Genomic DNA, 14,274 nt, shown 5'->3' with positions numbered 1-14,274 from the left:
TTGAATTAGCCTACATAGTAATTTAAAAAGCTATTCAATCACATTATTATTTGTGATTTATCTCAGTGTGCCAGTTATTCGTGTTATTTTCAGAATCATGGCTGAAAATGTAAAGGAGGGAATTTGACCAACAGGGCGTGGATTCACACCCAGAAGGAAAGGGGTGTGTCTGTAGTCTGGTGATGGGGGCCAGAAGGTTCGCGCGAGCCAAGGGAGAGGAGCAGGGAGCAAGAGGGGACAAACTACGTTTCTCTGAGCACTGTGCACTTTGGACAAGTTGACATTGACACAGTTAGGCCTACAAATATTGATTTAAACTAGAGTTATGTGTTATGAAGTGGATGATCAAACATATTCATGGATTTTTTTAAAGTGCGTAATGGCACGACTTCATCAAGAACGATGTTTTTATGGGTAACTTTATAAAGAAAGACCAGGCCTAATCTTTATTTTAAAACGCATTGAACTTATCTAATTTAAAAAGGCATGTTTTCTGCGTGTTACCCTCCTGCTCAGTATAGCGACTCATGGGATGTAGCAAATGGAGAGCTGTGTTCAACTTTGGACACCTGAAGGCGCAGTCCAAACTTTCCGTCTTCCTTACCATGATCATCATTTTCACTTACTTATTTTACTGTCTCTCTGGGTACTGCGAATCCTTACCAAGACCTGTATACGAACAACAGACAACTTTTATCAACAAAATCTTAGGCCTAAATGATGAACTGAAGCAACAAAAGCTCGACCCGCACAAGAACAGTTCTCCCGGCTCGGTTGTTCGCGAACTCCCCGGCTTTGACAGTGTTGACTCACTCATGCAGGGCAATGATAACGAACTACGACCGGATAACAACATCTCTATAGCCAATAACTTCGGTAGTAAAACTTTTCCTCAGGCAATCATCATCGGAGTAAAGAAAGGAGGCACGCGCGCGCTTCTGGAGTTTCTGCGCATTCACCCGGATGTCAGAGCTGTGGGCGCCGAACCCCACTTCTTCGACAGGTTCTATGATAACGGATTGGAATGGTACAGGTAAGGGAGAGTAAGGGCTGTTTTGAATTTGAATTAAATCTGTTTTTTCTTGTATGCTTTAATTTACAGTAGCAGTGAAAACATATTGAACATGGCCAAAAAATGGAAAGAGATATGATTTTCTATAATAAATAGCCTAATATTTCACTTGAATCAGTCAATGCCGATTACCTGATAGCCAGGTAAAATCATGTTATTGCACTGTGACATAGGTGCTTGGTCATAATTTAAGTCATAATTTAGTTATAATTCACCCCAAAATATTGTATGAAACTGCCTGTCATCACAGCCACCAAAAGATAACAATATTCTGTGGATTTACTGTATATCAGGTGTATATTTTGGTGCCTTATTTTTGTAATTGATCAACTCTCCTGAACAGGCTCCTATCTTCCCCTGCTTACTTCAGTGTCACTTCATTAATATCCCCTAACGCCAAATAAGGATCCTCTCTCAGAGCCCCTTGGTTCGACGGGGTATTCAGTCCCCTGCCAATAAAATGCTCTTTGTTGACGTGATGTGCTGCATTTCTAAGTGTTTGTCCCTGTGTGTGTCCCTGGGGAGCCCTCACATGTCACCCATATCACCTGGTTAGGAAGAAGGCAGGAGAGCACATAAGGATGTGACACAGAGCCAAGAAGAGGGAGAAATCAATACAGTCTGTTCATGAATATTGCAGACGTTGGGTACAAATGGAAACAGCATCAATGGAGGGATGAAAGCCTCCAAGCATACACCTATTATTGTTTTACTAAGGATTACGCAGAAAAATGCCTATAATGATGTACAGTACTCTTCCTAAGCTTTGGCAGTGTAACATATGTCTAATGCAAGTTACCTGACTGTACTGTTTTTCACTTTAATTACTATATATTGAACAAAAATATAAAACACAACATATAAATGTTGGTCCCATGTTTCATGTTCCATACGCACAAAAAGCTTATTTCTCTCAAATTTTGTGCACAACTTTGTTTACATCCCTGTTAGTGAGCATTTCTCCTTTGCCAAGAGAATCCATCCACCTGACAGGTGTGGCATATCAAGAAGCTGATTAAACAGCATAATCATTACACAGGTGCACCTTGTGCTGGGGACAATAAAAGGCCACTATAAAATGTGCAGTTTTGTCACAACACAATGCCACAGATATTTCAAGTTTTGAGAGAGTATGCAATTGTGATGTCTACCAGAGCTGCTGCCAGAGAATTGAATGTTAATTTCTCTGCCATAAGCCGCCTCCAACGTTGTTTTAGAGAATTTGGCAGTACCTCACAACCGCAGACCACGTGCAATCCCGCCAGACCAGGACATCCACATCCTACTTCTTCACAAGTGTGATCGTCTAAGACCAGCCACCCAGATAGTTGATGCAACTGTAGGTTTGCACAACCAAAGAGTTGCTGCACAAACTATCAGAAGCCGTCTCAGGGAAGCTCATCTGCGAGCTCTTCGTCCTCACCTGGGTCTTGACCTGGTGAGAAGAAGCCGGAGAAGAACGTTTTACGTTCCCCCAACCAATTGTGTTTTTTTGTTCATTTATTTGCGTTGTTTGTAACTCATTTTTTAACTTAGTTTGTACATAATGTTGCCACTACCATCTCTTATGACTGAAAATAACTTCTGGACATCAGGACTGCGATTACTCACCATGGACTGGCAGAATCCTTTTTTTCCTTTAACGAGTCTAATGAGCCTGACGCAATTGATATACTGCTTTCTCGGGAACAGGCCCAGATCCCCATGATTTGCTTGAAGAGGAGGCAGAGAAAAATGGGTCGGCAGGCCTTCTGAGAATTCACAGGCGATCGAATAAACCCCCACTTCCTTCCATTCTGCTAGCAAATGTGCAATCTTTGGACAATAAAATAGATGACCTATGAGGAAGATTAAACTACAGTACCAATGGGACATTCAAAACTGTAATATCTAATGCTTGACACTATCAACATACAGCTGGCTGGTTATACACTGCACCGGCAGGATAGAACAATGGCGTCTGGTAAGACAAGGGGCTGCAGACTATGCATTTTTGTAAATAAAAGCTGGTGCACAATATCTAAGGAAGTCTCAAGCTATTGCTTGACTGATGTAGAGTATGTCATGACAAGCTGTTGACTACACTATCTACCTAGAGAGTTTTCATCTGTATTTTTCGGAGCTGTTTACATAACACCACAGTCAGAGGCTGGCACTAAGACAACATTGAATGAGCTGTATCATAAGCAAACAAGAAAACGTTCACCCAGAGGCGGCACTCCTAGTAGCCGGGGACTTACACTGTCACGGCTGTTGAAAGGAGCGGACCAAGGTGCAGTGTGGTTAGCGTACATGTTCTTTAATTAAGAAAAGACGCAGAACAAAACAATACACACTACAAAACAAAACCGTGAAGCTTAAAGTTAAGTGCCATAAAGAAAGTCAACTTCCCACAAAGACAGGTGGGAAAAAAGGCAGCCTAAGTATGGTTCCCAATCAGAGACAACGATAGACAGCTGTCCCTGATTGAGAACCATACCCGGCAAAACATAGAAATAGAAAATCATAGAAACGCAAAACATAGAATGCCCACCCCAACTCACGCCCTGACCAAAACAAAATAGAGGCATAAAGGGATCTCTAAGGTCAGGGTGTGACAGGCTCTGGACTGGGCATCCTCGTTGCTGGAGGCTCCGGACTGAGCACCATCGTTGCTGGAGGCTCTGGACTGGGCAGAGGCACCGGATACACTGGGCCGTACGACTGTATTGGTGTGTTTGGACCAATCTAGTTTGTTGTTGATGTGGACACCAAGGAATTTGAAGCTCTCAACCTGCTCCACTACAGCCCTGTCGATGAGAATGGGGATGTGCTCGGTGCTCCTTTTCCTGTAGTCCACAATCATCTCCTTAGTCTTGGTTCCATTGAGGGATAGGTTGTTATTCTGGCACCACCCAGACAGGTCTCTGACCTCCTCCCTATAGGCTGTCTCATCGTTGTCGGTGATGATGGTGTTGGAGTCGTGCCTGGCCATGCAGTCGTGGGTGAACAGTGAGTACAGGAGGGGACTGAGCACGCACCCCTGGGGAGCTCCAGTGTTGAGGATCAGCATGGCAGATGTGTTGCTACCTACCCTCACCACCTGGGGGCGGCCTATCAGGCGGCCTGTCAGAAGCGTTTCATATCATGAGCTTCTGAGTGGCTAGGACAGGCAATCCCCATACTATTGTAGAGTACCTCATTTTTCCTGCTGTCGCGAATATGCCTGGGACAATCCTGGTGGAAAAGGCCCAAAAAACTATACAGGCAATGTCTTCATCAAACATCACTGTTTCATGATGCATCAGTCACATGGCAGGAGATGTTTCGAAAGTGAATTATAGCCAGTGAATTATATGCATTACAGCTGGATGAGTCAACAGATTTGGTGGGCCTGGCACAGCTCATGGTATGTGTCTGTTATGTTTATGGGGGGTCAATTAAGGAAGACATCCTCTTCTGCAAACCTCTGGAAACAAGGACAACACGAGAGGATATTTTTAAAGTACTGGACAGCTTTGTGACATCAAATGGACTTTGTGGTCAAGATGTGTTGGTATCTGTACTGATGGCGCAAAAGCCATGACAGGGAGACATAGTGGAGTGGTAACACGCTTGCAAGCAGTTGCTCCCGACACCACTTGGGTACACTGCAGCATCCACCGAGAGGCTCTTGCTGCCAAGGGAATGCCTGACAGCTTGAAAGACGTTTTGGACACTACAGTGAAAATGGTTAACTTTGTTAAAGCAAGACCCCTGAACTCGTGTATTTTCTGCATTATGCAATGATATGGTCAGCGACCATGTAACGCTTTTACAACATAGAAGTGATCTGGTTCTCAAGGGGCAAAGTATTGACACATTTTTTTTAAACTGAGAGACGAGCTTAAAGTTTTCTTAACTGACCATAATTTTCACTTGTCTGACTGCTTACATGATGACGAGTTTCTCACACGACTGGCCTATCTGGGTGATGTTTTTTCTCGCCTGAACGATCTGAATCTAGGATTACAGGGACTCTCAGCAACTAAGAAGTTAGAGCTCTATTCTGTCTGCATTAACAAGGACAACACACAGGTCTTTCCATCATTGTCTGATTTTTTTGTGTGTAGAGGAACTCAAGCTTACAGATAATGTCACATGTGATATAGCGAAGCACCTTAGTGAGCTAGGTGCGCAATTACGCAGGTACTTTCCTGAAATGGCGACACAAAAAACTGGATTCGTTATCCCTTTCCTATCTGAACAAGAGAGCCTCATCGAAATTGCTAGAGGGGGTATACACCCGGAGGTTGATTGTTTCACGGGGTACCGAACTATGAAAAGTTTGGGAACCACTGCTCTAGATCGACGTGTACGACAGCGTGTTCAAGTTCCCGCCAATATCCAGCAATTTTGCACAGCCATTGAAGAGGAGTGGGACAACATTCCAGAGGCCACAGTCAACAGCCTGATTAACTCTACGCGAAGGAGATGTGTTGCGATGCATTGTTTTTGGATCCACGCCCCTACCTTTTTTAAATTAAGATGTCTGTGACCAACAGATGCATATCTGTATTCCCAGTCATGTGAAGTCCATAGATTAGGGTTTAATGAATTTATTTCAATTGACTGATTTCCTTATATGAACTGTAACTCAGTAAAATCTTGGAAATTGTTGCATTTTGTGTTTATATATTTTATTCGGTGTAGTTTGTGAGGCCAGGCAGATGATTAGGTAGTAGCCTACATTGTGGCACTACAACAGTTACTGGCTACAGCCTTTGATGGTGTTGAGAGACCAGTGACCTTCTAACACATCTTTTAACACCGTCACAGTCCATGTAGTGCTTTGTCGCAGCTGCACAGCAGCTCTCTAGTCTCTCTTCTGTCCCACAAGTGTGGTTTTAGTCTTTCCTAATCTGACGACAGGCATTGTCAACACTGTGTGGATTGGCCTGCTGTAATGACAGGTCAGGCATTAGCTCAGACAGCTCAGGGAAACAGAGATGACATCACGTTTTGGAGTACCAGCTTGTCAGTGTAGGGTGAAGTTGCCCCAAGCCAAGGCTCTGATCTAAAGTCAGTATTGGGTATTTTCCACTAATGGTAAAGGTTAGGATTTGGGGAGGGAAAGCTGATCCTAGATCTGTGCCTAAGGGTGTGATGGTTTATTGGTTCTTATCTAAGTCGAAGTATGTAGTGCTGTGTTGGAGTAATGAGACCCAGATCAGTCAGTCTAATCCCTTATCATTACCAGCTCCGCCCTCTCACCTCCCTCCACTCTTCTCTCCTTTGTGTGAAAGGCCTTGTATCATAATCGATGGGGTCTTTGATTTTAACCAAGGTATTACACAAGGGATTGTGATGTCTTGTATAATAACTTGTGTAACTACACAGTAACTATACTAGTAACTGATAGGAAACAGAATCGGACCTTTCAAGGCAATTCAATCACTGTTTTATGTGTGCGGCTGACCAATAACATTCTGGTTACCAAATCAGTTATAGAGTAACTCTGTGGCATAAGGGCAATTTTATAAAGTGTTGCTATTCACATTGACATAGAATTAAGTAAAAACCCATTGGATATACATTCATATCTGGACTGGAACCACTCCAGGCAACATTTAAGACAGCAGCATAAAGCATTTAGACTGGACATTGAAAGTATCACTTAAACATTATGTAATTTGACAGAGCTCTTAATTTCAAAGTGTATTGTTACACTGCTTTGAGTTTGAAAAGGAACACTGTCCTCTGTCTTCAGTTAGTTACCAAATAAAACACATGGACATGTTAAAAAGAAGCATTTGGAAAATTGTTTTAGAAGAAATGCTTATATGTGGAAAAAAGTTGGCCTCTCGATGCATTTGGAAATGGTTATGTGGCTTTGTGGGAGAGAACATGTTTAAAGGGTTTAGCTCTTTCTACTCTTTCTCTCTCTCTCTCTGTGTGTGTGTGTGTGTGTGTGTGTGTGTGTGTGTGTGTGTGTGTGTGTGTGTGTGTGTGTGTGTGTGTGTGTGTGTGTGTGTTTCCATTGCATGTGTGCAAGTAGCCTAAGCGTTTGAGATCCAAGTGTCACATCTCCCTCTCCCCATTCTACTCTGCGATCCACCATTAAACCACACCTTTTCATGACACCATGAATATTCATTAGACATACTGTAGATGTAATTTCCAATATTGATCTGTTAAACTAGAGTTTCCTTTTGATTCAGCTGTTGGTACCTTTACCAGGGCACTGCAGGGGAGGTTCCTTAACTGCCGAATATTCAATCTTGTTGACAAGGTGTCGTTGATCCTTCAACCACCGACATTTATACCCTATACATACTGTGAAGACTTTGAAATGTGTGGGGATTGGGGGGACAGGGTTCTTCAGAAGTATATTTTCTTGCATAATTCAGTGTAGCATTGGTCACAGTATGCAGACAGGAATGTCCAGCTCTTATTTCTTAACTGCCTTTAAAAAAAATCAATCACAAAGGATTCTTCCACTGCCGAATTCCCAGGCACATTTTTAAGGTTTTGAAGTCGTGTTAGAGACAGAGAGAGAGAGAGTTCTTTGGCCCAACGAAAAGATTTTGGGAGGGCCTTTCATGGTCAAAGTGTCTCTGAAATAAATCAAATATATAGAATTGGACTGAACAAAGGAGACTTTGTTTCCCTGACAAGGTCCACTGGTCGGCTAGTCTGTGTCATTATTTCAGGCTATGGCGGTGTACGGCCAAAGAGAGATCTACAATACATGCATGGCATGCTTTCAAGACACCAAAGGAATGTCTTCAAGACGGATGTCAATATGCAAAAAGAAATGGGGGAAATATAACTGAATAATCAAACATGATTTGATCAATCGGGATGGATTTTCAATCTGGAGAAAAACCTAATCGCCCAACTCAATATTTTGACAGCTCGTCATTGGACGATCTTTCACCTTCCGTATGTTATGCCCTATCCAATCAGATGATAGTTAATGAAATAAAGGGACATGTATAGGAGATGTGAAAATGATAACAATATGAGTATTTAGTATTGGACGAATGAAAAAGTCCATTGCACTTCCTTTCCAACCCTCTTGGTGTGATAGAACAAGGGACTGCCTATTCCAAATCAATGTCCTCAATAGCCAGATAATTAGGTCTATATACATGATTAGCTAAGTGATCATTTGCTCAGTGAATAGAACTACATGGCAGTATATTAGTTCAAAGGGACTTAGTTAAAACGGTGCTCCCTATACAGTTGACCAATTACCGCAGCATTCGCACATACTGTATATTAATATTGTTGTGGAGATGTCTAAGCTCAGTGTGACAAAAAGGTATGTTTATTTTTTAACTAGCAGATGTAGGCTACTTGGATGCTCATTTACTATAATAATGTAAGACTAACCCAGGGATGTTTTCACTAGCCTACCTTCTTTCCCCTCATTATAAACGAATCCATTTGAACCAGATAGAGTAACAGAACTATGACAGTATTGATCCAGTAGCCTGGGTTCCTGTCAGCCTGCAGGTCTCTAACACGACTCCCAGGTTACAGTGACTGATTAGGGTTTATGTTTGGTGGAGTGTAAAAAATGATCCCCCACTCCGTCCCTCCCGACCTCATCCTCCCATGTCCCTGTCACAGCAAGATGGATGTCACAGCTATAACAACCTCACATAGCACTACACCTCTTTGGAATCATAATACACACCCAGTCAGCGCCGAAAACCAGAGGGAAATGTCTTCTGTTTTCTGTAAAGCTGTGATTATACATTTGTGGACTAATGACATTTTAGTTATCAGAGACTGTAGTAGGCCTAGTCATTGTAGCGACTGTAGGATAATGATACAAGTGTGACAGTCGAAAAGGGCAGCTTTGTTTTTGCACCAACACCAGAGTTGCTCTGTTTAGTTACACAAGGGATGAATCCCTACACTTCAAACTGTCGAAACTTATCTTAACCAGGGCCCAGTCCCAATCAGAGTCTGCTTATTTGCTCTAGTCTATCAACAAGGGCAGTTATTGGATTATAATTCATCCAGGAGCTGTCTGGCGCATAATTTTACCCAGGACCCTTTAGGTTGACCCTCTACCCACATCACCCAGCATACCATCTTCTGTTTTAGCCTGTCTGGAGAGGCTGGTAAATCATTGACAGCTCAGTGTGTATTGTTGTCTCAGCCGTGGCCTCTGCCTTCTGCCCTGCCTGACCATCTCTGTTTAATAACTGACTGACCGACTGACCGTCTGGCTGGGTGGGTGAGAGGGTAAGGAGGACAGAAGGGTGAGGGTGAAGTGGAGAGAGCGTGAGAGTAGCGAGTAGAATCATAGGAACACACCTTTCTTTGTTATGAAAAGCAGATAAGGAAACATTTTATGGGTTGTCTTTAATAATGTAACACAAATTGGTTTCCTGGACAATAGTTATGTTTAATTGTGAGGAAATGTGACTGATTAAAATGAGAACTCTGTCTGAAGGAGAACTCTGTCCTTTTCAGTTCGGAATGTGAACATTATATAGGAAGTTCAAGAAAAGAAATCTGAAAACCAAATAAATGCTTTCTCATATGCCGACATCGCTCTCTCTCTCCCTCTCTCTCTCTGTCTCTCTCTCTCTCTGTTGTGCTGTGTGTTTTAGAGACTCTCTCTCTCTCTCTCTGTTGTGCTGTGTGTTTTAGAGACTCTCTCTCTCTCTGTTGTGCTGTGTGTTTTAGAGACTCTCTCTCTCTCTGTTGTGCTGTGTGTTTTAGAGACTCTCTCTCTCTCTCTGTTGTGCTGTGTGTTTTAGAGACTCTCTCTCTCTCTGTTGTGCTGTGTGTTTTAGAGACTCTCTCTCTCTCTGTCTCTCTCTCTCTCTCTGTTGTGCTGTGTGTTTTAGAGACTCTCTCTCTCTCTCTGTTGTGCTGTGTGTTTTAGAGACTCTCTCTCTCTCTGTTGTGCTGTGTGTTTTAGAGACTCTCTCTCTCTCTGTTGTGCTGTGTGTTTTAGAGACTCTCTCTCTCTCTCTCTGTTGTGCTGTGTGTTTTAGAGACTCTCTCTCTCTCTCTGTTGTGCTGTGTGTTTTAGAGACTCTCTCTCTCTGTTGTGCTGTGTGTTTTAGAGACTCTCTCTCTCTCTGTTGTGCTGTGTGTTTTAGAGACTCTCTCTCTCTCTGTTGTGCTGTGTGTTTTAGAGACTCTCTCTCTATCTGTTGTGCTGTGTGTTTTAGAGACTCTCTCTCTCTCTGTTGTGCTGTGTGTTTTAGAGACTCTCTCTCTCTCTGTTGTGCTGTGTGTTTTAGAGACTCTCTCTCTCTTTGTTGTGCTGTGTGTTTTAGAGACTCTCTCTCTCTTTGTTGTGCTGTGTGTTTTAGAGACTCTCTCTCTCTCTCTCTGTTGTGCTGTGTGTTTTAGAGACTCTCTCTCTCTCTCTCTGTTGTGCTGTGTGTTTTAGAGACTCTCTCTCTCTCTCTGTTGTGCTGTGTGTTTTAGAGACTCTCTCTCTCTCTGTTGTGCTGTGTGTTTTAGAGACTCTCTCTCTCTTTGTTGTGCTGTGTGTTTTAGAGACTCTCTCTCTCTCTGTTGTGCTGTGTGTTTTAGAGACTCTCTCTCTCTTTGTTGTGCTGTGTGTTTTAGAGACTCTCTCTCTCTGTTGTGCTGTGTGTTTTAGAGACTCTCTCTCTCTCTGTTGTGCTGTGTGTTTTAGAGACTCTCTCTCTCTTTGTTGTGCTGTGTGTTTTAGAGACTCTCTCTCTCTCTGTTGTGCTGTGTGTTTTAGAGACTCTCTCTCTCTCTCTCTGTTGTGCTGTGTGTTTTAGAGACTCTCTCTCTCTCTCTCTGTTGTGCTGTGTGTTTTAGAGACTCTCTCTCTCTGTTGTGCTGTGTGTTTTAGAGACTCTCTCTCTCTGTTGTGCTGTGTGTTTTAGAGACTCCCTCTCTCTCTCTGTTGTGCTGTGTGTTTTAGAGACTCTCTCTCTCTCTCTGTTGTGCTGTGTGTTTTAGAGACTCTCTCTCTCTCTCTCTGTTGTGCTGTGTGTTTTAGAGACTCTCTCTCTCTGTTGTGCTGTGTGTTTTAGAGACTCTCTCTCTCTGTTGTGCTGTGTGTTTTAGAGACTCTCTCTCTCTCTCTGTTGTGCTGTGTGTTTTAGAGACTCTCTCTCTCTGTTGTGCTGTGTGTTTTAGAGACTCTCTCTCTCTTGTTGTGCTGTGTGTTTTAGAGACTCTCTCTCTCTCTGTTGTGCTGTGTGTTTTAGAGACTCTCTCTCTCTGTGTGTTTTAGAGACTCTCTGTTGTGCTGTGTGTTTTAGAGACTCTCTCTCTCTTTGTTGTGCTGTGTGTTTTAGAGACTCTCTCTCTCTTTGTTGTGCTGTGTGTTTTAGAGACTCTCTCTCTCTCTGTTGTGCTGTGTGTTTTAGAGACTCTCTCTCTCTTTGTTGTGCTGTGTGTTTTAGAGACTCCCTCTCTCTCTCTGTTGTGCTGTGTATTTTAGAGACTCTCTTTCTCTTACACACAAAAACACACACACAATTTACTGGGTCAGGATTGGCCCCTTAATGACAAACACTATCTTTCCCAGCAGCTGCAGGCCCTGTGTTCTGCCAACTGTAATCCCATTCCTCAGTTAAAACAAGTCAAGGATGGGCTACAACCACAAGGAGTGGGACATTTAACAATTTAGGAAGTTGTTTGGTCTAGAGTTGGGTAGACACCAGATGGCCAATGGTTGGAGTCCATTAGAGAGTTCTGAGGTGTACTTGTAATTTCAATTCATTTGGAAAAGGTAGGTAATTCGTGGAAAAATTTGGGCGTTTTATTTTTCCCTCACCAATAGTGTAACGGTAGCAGACGCTGGGGAAAGAGTAATGCAGCATGATGTATAGCAGTGGAGGCTGCTGAGGGGAGGACGGCTCATTATAATGGCTGGAACGGATCAAGTGGAATGGCATCAAACACATGGAATTTGGTACCATTCCACCTATTCCGCTCCAGCCATTACCACGAGCCCGTCCTCCCCAATTAAGGTGCCACCAACCTCCTGCTATCCACCTCCATCGCCGACAGAGATGGCCGCCTCGCTTTGCGTTCTTCGGAAACTATGCAGCATTTCGTTTTTTAATGTATTATTTCTAACACTGTTACCCCAGGAAATCTGAAGTCTTATTACATACAGCCGGGAGGAACTATTGGATATAAGAGCAAAGTCAACTTACCAACATTATGACCAGAAATACGACATTCCCGAAGCGGATCCTCTGTTTGGTCCACCACCCAGGACAATGGATTGGATCCCAGCCAGCGACCCAAAACAGCGACGCCGCAGAAGGGGCAGACGGAGCGATCTTCTGGTCAGGCTCCGTAGACGGGCACATCAACCCACCGCTCCCGAGTATACTACTAGCCAATGTCCAGTCTCTTGACAACGAAATCCAAGCAAGGGTTGCCTTCCAGAGAGACATCAGAGATTGCAACATTCTCTGCTTCACGGAAATATGGCTCACTCAGGATACGTTATCAGAGTCGGTACAGCCACCTGGTTTCTTCACGCATCGCGCCGAAGGAAACAAACATCTCTCTGGTAAGAATTGCAGGGGTGTATGCCTTATGATTAACGAGTCGTGGTGTGATCATAACAACATACAGGAACTCAAGTCCTTTTGTTCACCTGACCTAGAATTCCTTACAGAATTCCTTACAATCAAATGCCGACTGCATTATCTACCAAGAGAATTCCCTTCGATTATTATCACAGTCGTGTATATTCCCCACCAAGCAGACACCTCGACGGCCCTGAAAGAACTTCATTGGACTCAATGTAAACTAGAAACCACATATCCCAAGGCTGCATTTATTGTAACTGGGGATTTTAACAAGGCTAATATGACATTTTTTATCAGCATATCGAATGTGCGACCCGGGCTGGCAACATCCTGGATCATTGTTACTCTAACTTCATCGACGCATACAAAGCCCTCTCTCGCCCTCCTTTCTGCAAATATGACCATGACTCCATTTTGTTAGACAGAAACTAAAACAGGAAACGCCCGTGCTCAGGTCTGTTCAACTCTGGTCCGACCAATCTGATTCCACGCTTCAAGATTGCTTCGATCACGTGGACTGGGATATGTTCCGGATAGCGTCAAACAACAACATTGATGTATACGCTGATTCGGTGAGCGAGTTTATTAGCAAGTGCATCAGTGATGTTGTACCCACGGCGACTATTAAAACCTTCCCCAACCAGAAACATGGGTTGATGGCAGCATTCACACAAAACTGAAAGCGCGAACCACTGCTTTTAATCAGGGCAAGGCGACTGGAAACATGACCGAATACAAACAGTGTAGCTATTCCCTCCGCAAGGCAATCAAACAAGCTAAGCGTCAGTATAGAGACAAAGTAGAGTCGTAATTCGACGGCTCAGACACGAGAGGTATGTGGCAGGGTCTACAGTCAATCACGGACTACAAAAAGAAAACTAGCCCCGTCGCGGTCCCCAATGTCTTGCTCCCAGACAAACTAAACAGCTTCTTTGCTCGCTTTGAGGAATATACAGTGCCACCGACATGGCCCGCTACCAAAACCTGCGGGCTCTCCTTCACCGCAGCCAACGTGAGTGAAACATTTGAACTTGTTAACTCTCGCAAGGCTGCTGGCCCAGACGGCATCCCTAGCCGCGTCCTCAGAGCATGCGCAGACCAGCTGGCTGGTGTGTTTATGGACATATTCAATCAATCCCTATCCCAGTCTGCTGTTCCCACATGCTTCAAGAGGGCCACTATTGTTCCTGTTCCCAAGAAAGCTAAGGTAACTGAGCTAAACTACTATAGTAGCACTCAATTCCGCCATCATGAAGTGCTTTGAGAGACTAGTCAAAGAACATATCACCTCCACCCTACCTGACACCCTAGACTCACTCCAATTTGCTTACCGCCCCAATAGGTCCACAGACGACACAATCGCAATCACACTGCACATTGCCCTAACTCATCTGAACAAGAGGAATACCTGTGTAAGAACGTTGTTCATCGACTACAGCTCAGCATTTAACACCATAGTACCCTCAAAACTCGTCATTAAGCTTGAGACCCTGGTTCTCAACCCCACCCTGTGCAACTGGGTCCTGGACTTTCTGACGGAATGCCCCCAGGTGGTGAGGGTAGGTAACAACCACTCCACTTTATTGATCCTCAACACTGGGGCCCCACAAGGGTGTGTTCTCAGCCCTTTCCTGTACTCCCTGTTCACCCATGACTGCGTGGCCATGCACGCCT

General features: G+C 43.8%; 1 protein-coding gene across 1 annotated transcript in view; it reads left to right on the top strand.

The window, feature by feature from the left end:
- The first annotated feature begins 203 nt into the window (after positions 1-203).
- LOC115144594 (heparan sulfate glucosamine 3-O-sulfotransferase 6-like) overlaps positions 204-14,274 on the top strand; it is a 22,285-nt gene continuing 8,214 nt past the window's right edge. Inside the window, exon 1 of the mRNA XM_029685639.1 lies at positions 204-1,033. Coding sequence (XP_029541499.1) covers positions 528-1,033 — 506 coding nt within the window. The 5' untranslated portion in view covers positions 204-527. The remainder of the gene's footprint in view (positions 1,034-14,274) is intronic.

This window comes from Oncorhynchus nerka, linkage group LG16 (assembly GCF_034236695.1).
Source record: "Oncorhynchus nerka isolate Pitt River linkage group LG16, Oner_Uvic_2.0, whole genome shotgun sequence".
Taxonomy (NCBI): Eukaryota; Metazoa; Chordata; class Actinopteri; order Salmoniformes; family Salmonidae; genus Oncorhynchus; species Oncorhynchus nerka.
The sequence above is the reverse complement of the archived record's forward strand: the minus strand, read 5'-3'. Positions and strand labels throughout refer to the sequence as shown.